Here is a 10,221-nt window from a genome sequence, read left to right as displayed (position 1 = left end):
AGCAGGAATTCTAGGAGAGACCTGTTTGGAGCCAACCAGGCGACTGAAGTGGCTTTTTGAGACTATAGCTCCATGTTGAGGAGGCTGGGAATCATAAACTGTGAATTTGGTACCCAGAAAATTAGATCTGCCAGAAAACAAAAATGAAGAGAAAGAAAATTAAAATAATTCTAGCACATTTCTCCATTCCCATTTTCAATTGGAAGATAATTCCTGACATAAAAAAGATCCATAATTTTTAAAATTCAGAATAAATTTCAGATGAATACGATCCTGAAAAAATATCAAGGACAATGGAAGGCTTCCAATGAAGCACAATACACTACAATATTCAGCTAAACGGAAATCTCATCACAGGTTTTTCACTCATGAAGGCAGTATTCAGTACAACAGCATCAAGAAGAAAAAATATATCATTATAGGTCAAGGTTGCAAAATTATTCGCACGTGTTTATAAAACCATATGCAGTTAATCAAAGTTCATAAAACTACATGTTATCTACAGATCTCTGTAAGCACTTGAATATAAATTAAATTAACAGAATTCATTCCAACCATTCATAAAAAGAAACGTCACACAACTCACAGAGAAAAAAAAAATTGGAGTCCGGGAAAAATAAACACAAGGATGAAAATGCTGTCAACTATATTTGGATGCAGGCTTCAGTAGATTCTTGCAGTACTGGCTATAACTTGTTATTTTCCATCTTTGATGAGTTAGTTGTGATATGATATAATGGTTGAAACTGTAAACACAGATATAATGGTTGAGGCATACCTTAATTTTCCAATATATCCATCGCTTCCTTTTGAAGTATCATCAGCATCCATTGAGATTAAGTAGTCTGTACATGTAGCACGTCGACATTTTCGTGCAGCAAGTAAAAATTTTCCATTGTCCATTAGAGCTGGCCAGAAAAAATAATTTGATTAGCAAAAATCGAAATATCGTCTACATTACTCAAGAGAACAAAGCAGAAGAAGAATAACATAAAAAAAAAATCTCTAAATAAATCATTAAGTGGTAGAAATAAGCAAAAAAATTAATCAATAATGTTATGAGCTAATAAATGGGAGAATAAAAAAGGTACTCCAAAAAAAAATCGTATGAAATAATATGACAAATCACAATAAAACTTATTAAGTAGCCACAAAACCATAAATGGCTTACGATGGGTCACTATTTTGGAAAAGAAAGCGTTTATTCATTTTATCATACTCCAACAGCTGTAAGGTTATATGCATATAACATTTGACGAATTCCAATTAACAATCGATAAAATTTGAATGGATAACGCAGATGGCATCTCCTAAACATGAATCGCATAAAGATTGATAAAAATAAGAAAAATTATTCTTAAATTCAAAAAAAATTACAATGAAAATTAATTTGAGGTAAATATGGTACCCTCTCCCTCTAATTGCTCAGAATTGCATAAAACGTAGATAAATTAACATGAGAATTTACTAACGAGATATGCACTGAAGATTCCAGAATTACTTGAGATTTCAATATGCAAAGGAAGATGGGGAAATAAACGCAAATTAAATTAACTGGATTCATCATATCGGGTAAAGATTGCAAAATTGAATGTGGATGCGTGCACTAATGGCAATCCAATAGTTGCAGCATGTGGAGGTATTAATATAAATCACGATGGAAAGGTTATTATAGCTTTATACAACTATACGGGTGAGCAAATTTCCATTATTGCTGGGCTTGTGGTGAATATTCATGTATTGGAATCGTGCATAAGGTATAACATAAGCAGTATTCTAGTAGAAGTAGAAAATAGGCTGCATGCTAGCATTCTTTGGTCAGATCTAAATCCACAGCAGCAACTTGCATTATAGTCGGGTTTGTCAACACAGTTTCTCGTGGAAATTTTTTGTTGAAAATTTTAATGTCCGTTGCACTTTACGTAGTTTCATAGGGTCCAAATCTACAGATAGAGAATATTTAAAATATATGAAAATGAGAATCTTATACTTTTCACAGTAAAATCATAAATAAATTAAATAAAAATAAAATTGATCCAAAACAATCCCTTTGTCTCCTAACGAATAGGAATTCTACGTCAACGAACACTTCAAGTGAAACAAATAGAGCTGACTTTCAATTCTGTGAATTACATTTCTGTTTTGGCAAACCACAACCTCACACAATTTGAATTTTCCACACTTGATTAGCATTAGAGGTGTTCAACAGAAAAAAGATGGAGTAAAGTCAATTACCAGATCTGTAGAAGGAATTACAGCACTATAAAAAATTCCTCAATTCTCTAATGTCATCATAACTAAAAATTTGAAAATATGGACAGCTACTGAACGAGAAAATGTCACCAAAGTCTATGTCCAAAGGAATGATAATCCATGTCAAAAATTAAATGATAGTTTGCAAACTTATTTAAGACTCTTGCCACTAATATTTTTTGAAACAAACGATTTACCCAATTAGCAAACCAGTCAATTGAAAAGGTAACAATTTTATCTACACAAATTGTGCATAAGCAGCAGGCATATTAGACAATGAACATTAGATTTATATTCATCATAAATTAAACTTTTGAAACATCTGCAATGTTCAGTCCTGGTTTACAGATTCAAAGGCCTTTTCACATTCATATATAACTCTTTAACTCCTCGTAAGACCAATTAATAAAATGAGAAATTCAATGAATATTATGTTATAAATCAAAGCTATTCTTTTTCTAAATCCATAGATGACTGATTCCTTTAAAACCTAAGGATTTTACTAAATAAAAAAGATAAATTTATTTCTTCAAGATAAATTTAGAATATATTAAATCTAATACATAATTCCAAAAGCATTGAAAAAAGGAAGGATTAATGCTTACCTTGGGTTAAGCCAAGATAAAGGTGATACGTTTGAGTAGTTCTATTTCTCTTTATAAAGCATTGTAAGGGGGCGTCTCTTGGACCAGGCTGCAAATGTGCAAAAAAAATAAATGAATAATTTTTCAAAGAAAAAAAAGTATAGCATAGAACAAAAAAAAAAAAAGGGTAAGAATTCTACTGCAACATTCAAAAGTCAACACATAAGCAGCAAAGTACCTGAAGGGAGGAGTGGCAGAAATTAGACACATAAAAATTAACCGCAACAGGGACACCTAAAAGTTTACATTCATTAGAATAAAATAAGCTATCACTCACTCCCTATGGCCTCCTCTAACCTGAAAAAATTGGCATGGGGAAAGAATATAATATGATCATTGAAGCGCGTCATGTATCAAGGTGCTAACTTCAGCTCATAAAGTCACAACGTGATCTATAATCTATTTTTAAGAGCCATTAAGTCAACACTCATTAAACTATTGATCAAATCTAGCAGCTTCTTATAACAAAAAAATTAGAAACACAGATTAAAAATAAAAATATTTCATCATCGGTGTGTCAGTAAATTCGACCCCGTCAGACTAAACAAAGAATTGTTTGGATTAGTGACATTTGCAATAGAATGTTATATGCTACTTAACGATGTCAACTCTTAGGTTCATCATCAAATCAGTCTACATCTAATGTCATGAAGAAGAAGAATATTATTTTATTTTAATATAAAGACTTTTAAGACTGAACCAAACACATAATATTTGATATAAAACAGGGAATTTAAAGACAACAGCAGATTAATAACACTAAACCAAACAGTAAGATGAATATTCTCTGAAGATCTCTAAGTTCTTGTGGCTAAAACAAATATTAACTCGGCATAAACTTTAAAAATTTTGTTGTGATGCTTGCGGAAGCAGATATATGAACAGAGCGCCACAAATTTGCTGTTTGACACCCTATTTTCGGAGACATGTCTGAACATCTATCTCCAAAGATATTAACAAAATACCAAAATTTACCAAATACATCAACTACGCGATTAATTTATAGAACTTGCTCCAACAACAAGAAAAATAAAAGTAAATCAATACGCGCAAGGCATAATAACATCTAGGCATGAAACAAGAACATCGAATTCTAGCAGACTAGGATCAGCAACTATACCTGCTTAAGAGATATTGGAAACGTCAACTTCTGTGAAATTTCGGGTGTCGTGACAATCTCCTTCATGATCTCCCTCCAACTCCTACACACACCGGCACAAGCAACAACGTCCTTCCTTTCAGGCCAGCCCGCTTCGGACTCCTCAATTCTCACCAGACAATCCCGCAGGAGCTCTGGCGGCAAATTCACCCAACAGCTCTGCTTCAGCGCCTCGATCGGCAAAGGACTCAACTCATCATGCACCACCCGATGCGACCTCGCCCTCAGCCGGTGCTTCACATCAAACCCCTTCCTCGATATACTCCCAATTTCCTCCCTCATATCCTGAACTATACTCCAAAACGGCATCTGATTCCTCTAAAAACACCTCAAAACAAAACAAAACCTACAATCCCCGCAACTTACCAAGTTCCAACTGTTTCATCAGCCAAACTCAAATTCGACCAACCGCCGAAAAGTCCGGGATTAGAAAGAACCCGATCGCGAAGGCGAATTCCCTTGGAAGATTCCGATGGCTGCTCCTATCCCGACAATCCCAACACACACAGAAAGAGAGAGAGAGAAAGAGGAAAGGAGTGAAAAAGTATATCGGATTAAAAGCTCGTTTGAGAAAATTAGGTTTTCCGCTGCCTGGATGGGTGGAGCTGCAGAGAGGGCGAATATGTGCGGGCTTCGTCCTTATCCTCTTTAAAAGGAGCAAAAAAATAGTAGAAAAAGGGAAGACACCGGACAGCAGTATTGCTACTCGTTTCTCGTAGTTTCGTAAGAATAGAAAGAGTTCAATATTCGCTTTGTGGCCTCTAAAGGAAAAATTATTCCATAAGGATCGGGCTCGGACCGTCTCGATGTATTTCGGTGGGCCTCACCTAAATTTTTTTTTAATATAAAAAATATAGAAATAATCCTGGCCGTAGATCACCGTGATCTACGGCCAGGAACGGACACCCGATGCCAAGACGGACACCGCATGCAGAGATGCATGCGATGTCCGCACGCAATAGTCTCTCCAGAGAAAGACTTACTTATATGAACGAATAAATATATAATATATACGTATGTAATTTTCCCTTTATAAATATTAGTATTTAAAATTTGTAGCAGTCTTTATCATTTCTGCTAATCAGGACGCCAATGGGGTCTGGAAAATTATTATTGGCGAGCCGGCTATTGGATGGAGTGATCGATACACAAAACATTCCCACACGTCATAAAGATATTTAGAGAATGGTTTAGGCATATACCAACATTTTTTGGAAAATTTACATGCATACCATAGGATTATAAAGATATTAATGTGTGTAGTATTGCACGAGAATCCAACACATACTCGAAGAAAGAAATAATCATTAGTGATATCATGAGTTTTTATGTGGAAAACTGGTAAAGTTAAAAGAAAATCACGGGGGCTTGGCTCAGCTAAAAAGTTTCACTGTAAAATGATGATTACAGTTGCGATAATTTATCACACAGACTGGAAAGAGTTGTTAGATGTCTCAAGTTACAATATTGATATATAGATGAATTTGTTGCACAGAATGGGCGGCGATCGATGGTGATTGCCAATACGTGTCAAGTGATGGCCGACAGTGGTCGTCAGTGGCAAAGTGACAGAAGTGATGTCGGACTACAGCTCCTTTTCAAAGCTTCAAGCTTTTTCTCGGGTCTCAAGCTTTCTCTCACGCTTCAAGCTCCTTCTCCCTTCATGAGAGGGGTGAGGCTCAATTTATAGAGTTCTGAGTGCAATTAATGCAAGAATATGAACCACTCTGACCATAAGTCTGGAGAGCTCCCCTCAATCAGATGACATTTAATGAACATTTGAGTGCATTAATGATCTAAAAAATGAGTGATTTTAGGCTCGTTGGATTCGTCTTTTCGAAACACTCGATTAAACTATAAGCATATTTGATTCAACATATGTTTGACATTATAAATATATCTGGAAAGCTTCTAAAAGTGGTTTAATGGCTTATTCCGAGCTTGATTTGAATCATATTATATTAATTTTAATATCATTAGGTCTGTTTCGTTGAGTCGGTCAGTTTTGACCATAAGTTTGTCGAAATCGGAGCTCTAAATGATTATTAATCAAACTTTGACGATTTCTCACTCAAAAGATTATCTCGAGATCTATCTCATGCCTAGAGATTCGTGTTGGATGTTAGTTCGACATGGAACCGATTTTCAGTCCAACCAGAATCAGGCCATCGACCGTGTCATAGTTAAACCGGTTGAATCGATTGGTTCGGTCCGTTTTTTAAAATGTGATGCACAGGGATTTGGCCCTCAAGGTCGAACGAGTGTATTCCTGACTCTTTGACCTTTTTTATTTCATCGAATGAGAGTGTTACATAAAGAGAAATCTAAAAAAAGAGGAGTCCCGGTACATAAAAGAGTCCTATTTATAGATATAAAATAACCCAAAGTTTTTAGGGGCATTTACATGTCTACCGCACAATTCTTATGTATATATATATCTAATACTTTTACTTTCATATTTATATGTTTATCACTCAACTACTTAGCATAACATCAACAATATTACCATCAATAATTTTTTAAAAATGGAATACATATTTTCATGCATATATTTATAGCATGAAAGTGTTATAAATGCAAATATTAAAAATTAGGTGTTAGATATATAAATACATAAGAATATTTTGGTGTTGTAAATTTATGCATCAAAATACATACTTTATTATGAAATTAATAAATGATTTTTTTTATGTGACTCTAAACATTTAAGTTTTACGCATGTAAACATATAAATTTTAGAGTTAAATATGTAAATATGATATGGCCTGCACAGTAAAAAGAAGGTGAGAGGATCCAAAAAAAAAGTGGTGGAAACTTCGACCCCACTTACGTTTGGGGTAACTTCGATATGAAAGGAGTGATCGTCTTCATGACATGTTCGACGAGATACAAATGATTCAACACCCATTGTGGCTCAGAAAGGATGTGTTTGTCTCATTGCTCAAGGCCTGGATTGCTTCAGATTATCTCTGAATAAGGTCGTTGCTTTGAAGAAGAGTCAGCAAGCGAAAGAAAATCGTCGCTCTGACTGTGCATAAATGGGAGCCTTCGAGCATACTGGTAAGGCACATACAAAGTACACTAGGAGGCTTGTAAGTGTTAGTTTTTGCATTATATTTTAATACAAATTAAGTATTTACTAATTATTTTCTTATTTTGACAGGCTTTAGAGTTGAGAAGAGAGCACATTGCTGCTGAATTTTGCGTGCATTTCCCATAAACATTAGTCGGATCAAACTTTGGTAGACAACAAATCCCAGGTGATCATATGAGTTACAATAATAATTGTTATGCAATTCAAATAATAGTTGAAATTCATTTTGCCTCTAAATTTCTTTTATCATTTGTTTGTAGAGACTTTCTGAAAGCTGAAGGAGAGTCGGACCCAACACATATGAGTTGCGATCTCAAGTCGTGATCCCTCTAACTATGAGCGGTGGACGGAAGCTGCCAAGGAAAAAAGAAGGGACATGTCTATGGATTGGGTTCACGAGCACAAACCTACAATACTCATGCCTCTCGTGACACATGCAGGGCACCCGCATCTACCGACTAGGAGGATGAGGTTCGTCGGCAGGTTGCCACATTTACCACTGATATTGAGAGCCAATTCGTTGCCAAACTTGCCTGAAATAGAGGCCTTTTAAAATTAAATTATATATTTTCATATATATTTATCACGCTAAATTCTTTTTTTTTTTTTTTAAATGTTTATTACTTTATGTTATTATAACTTTATATGTATAAAATAACCCAAAGTTTTTAGGGGCATTTACATACCTACCACACAATTCTTATGTATATACATATCTAACACTTTTACATTCATATTTATATGTGTATTACTCAACTACTTAGCATAACATCAACAATATTACCATCAATAATTTTTTTAAAATGAAATACATATTTTCATGCATATATTTATAGCATCAAAGTGTTATAAATGCAAATATTAAAAATTAGGTGTTAGATATATAAATACATAAGAATATTTTGGTGTTGTAAATTTATGCATCAAAATATATACTTTATTTTGAAATTAATAAATGATATTTTTTATGTGACTCTAAACATTTAAGTTTGACGCATGTAAACATATAAATTTTAGAGTTAAATATGTAAATATGATATGGCCTGCACAGTAAAAAGAAGGTGAGAGGATCCAAAAAAAAAGTGGTGGAAACTTCGACCCCACTTACGTTTGGGGTAACTTCGATATGAAAGGAGTGATCGTCTTCATGACATGTTCGACGAGATACAAATGATGTGTGAGCACCCTTTGTGGCTTGGGAATGATGTGTTTGTCTCATTGCTCAAGGCCTGAGATGCTCCAAATTATCTTTAAATAAGGTCGCTGCTCTGAAGAAGAGTCAGCGAGCGAAAGAAAATCGTCGCTCTGACTGTGCAGGCATCCGAGCATACTGGTAGGACACATAAAGAGTACACGAGGAGGCTTGTGAGTGCTAACTTTTGCATTATATTTTACTACAAATTAAATATTTACTGATTATATTCTTATTTTGACATGCTTTAGAGTTGAGAAGAGAGCAAATTGTTGTTGAATTTTGCGTGCATTTCCCATAAACATTAGTCGGATCAAACTTGGGTGGACAACGAATCCCAGGTGATCATATGAGTTAAAATAATAATTGGTATGCAATTCAAATAATAGTTGAAATTCATTTTGTCTCTAAATTTCTTTTATCATTTGTTTGTAGAGACTTTCTGAAAGCTGTAGGAGAGTCGGACCCAACACATATGAGGAGTTGCGATCTCAAGTCGTGATCCCTCTAACTATGAGCGGTGGAGGGAAGCTGCCAAGGCAAAAAGAAGGGACATGTCTATGGATAGGGTTCACGAGCACAAACCTACAATACTCATGCCTCTCGTGACACATGCAGGGCACCCGCAGGCACCTGCATCTACCGACTAGAAGGATGAGGTTCGTCGGCAAGTTGCCACATTCACCACTGATATTGAGAGCCAATTCGTTGCCCAACTTGCCTGAAATAGAGGCCAACTTGCCTGAAATAGAGGCCATGGTAAAATCATAATTAGATGCATTCTGGCGTTATGCTGGAGAGCAGGCGACAATTGAGGATGTTGAGGAAGAGAATAATGAGAGCAACAAAGAAGATTAAGGCGCTCTGTTTATTTATATTTGTCTTTATAAGACATTTCAAATGAACATTTTATTTTTATATGCAAAGATTTTAATTGCTTGTTTTAATGCATTGCATTCTTTTTCGCACTTAATTTTTGCATTCATTAATGTGATTTTAGTATAATAGTTACTTGGATTATTACATTTCAGTGTGCGATATATAATTTGATGTGTATGTGTTATGATTGTAGGTGTTAAAATTATAATAAAATTTTCATGCTACAGGTTTCTGATGGATTTCCTACGATTTTTCGATGCTTTTTTGCACTTTTTTCGTATGATATGATGGCTATATACTGTCAATATATTAATCAACAGTCTTCTGATGGACTATCAGTAAAGCGACGGGCATTTCTAATGGCCAATAAACCTATAATAAACCAAGTGCAACCGACAAATTATTTTCATTATACAGTTTTCTAATGACGACGGTTGTTGGTGTTTTACCAACGAATAACTACAAACTATTTTTTTTTTATAAGGTCTGATGATTTATAACCATCATTTTTATTACTGACAGAAACTGACGGCGTATCCTTGGTTTTCGTTTCACCATACATCAACGGATGTACCCGTCAGTAACACGTTGGTAATTTAAATTCGTCGGAGTTTGTAAGTTAAGAAATTTATGGGAAGCAAATTGGCTAAGCCCCAAAAACCATTACAAAGCCGTCCAAAATTAAATAACTTGAGGTTTTATAATATTTACTGATGGCAATTGATTGTTGAAATTTTGCTAAATTCTTGTAATGGTTGCACCGTCTGTGGGGACGTTGTTTTGCAGGATGTCTCATTGCTCCACAATAGATGCTAGGATTCCGCAGTGCATGTCGTGATTCCACAAGAGATTTCTTTGCAACGAGTTAGGGGAGGTCGATGATGGTCCACTGTGATCGGCGGCTGATGATCAACGGTGGCCTGCGACAGCAAGAGTGGGAGGTATTCGTTGGATCTGTGCTACAGACCGATGCCGGACTTCAGCTCTCCCAGGCTTTAGT

The 10,221-nt window shown here is 35.1% G+C and overlaps 1 protein-coding gene across 1 annotated transcript in view; it reads right to left on the bottom strand.

The window, feature by feature from the left end:
• LOC110025569 (tubby-like F-box protein 6) overlaps positions 1 to 4,796 on the bottom strand; it is a 7,710-nt gene extending 2,914 nt beyond the window's left edge. The window contains exons 1-4 of the mRNA XM_020726124.1: positions 4,018 to 4,796; positions 2,859 to 2,946; positions 779 to 908; positions 1 to 127 (exon numbers count right to left, since the gene is read on the bottom strand). The exon at positions 1 to 127 is cut by the window's left edge and continues 62 nt beyond it. Of these exons, the coding sequence (XP_020581783.1) occupies positions 1 to 127; positions 779 to 908; positions 2,859 to 2,946; positions 4,018 to 4,365 (693 nt within the window). The 5' untranslated portion in view covers positions 4,366 to 4,796. The remainder of the gene's footprint in view (positions 128 to 778; positions 909 to 2,858; positions 2,947 to 4,017) is intronic.
• Positions 4,797 to 10,221: the final 5,425 nt, after the last annotated feature.

Source organism: Phalaenopsis equestris, unplaced genomic scaffold (genome assembly GCF_001263595.1).
Source record: "Phalaenopsis equestris unplaced genomic scaffold, ASM126359v1 Scaffold000303, whole genome shotgun sequence".
NCBI classification, from domain to species: domain Eukaryota; kingdom Viridiplantae; phylum Streptophyta; class Magnoliopsida; order Asparagales; family Orchidaceae; genus Phalaenopsis; species Phalaenopsis equestris.
The sequence above is the reverse complement of the archived record's forward strand: the minus strand, read 5'-3'. Positions and strand labels throughout refer to the sequence as shown.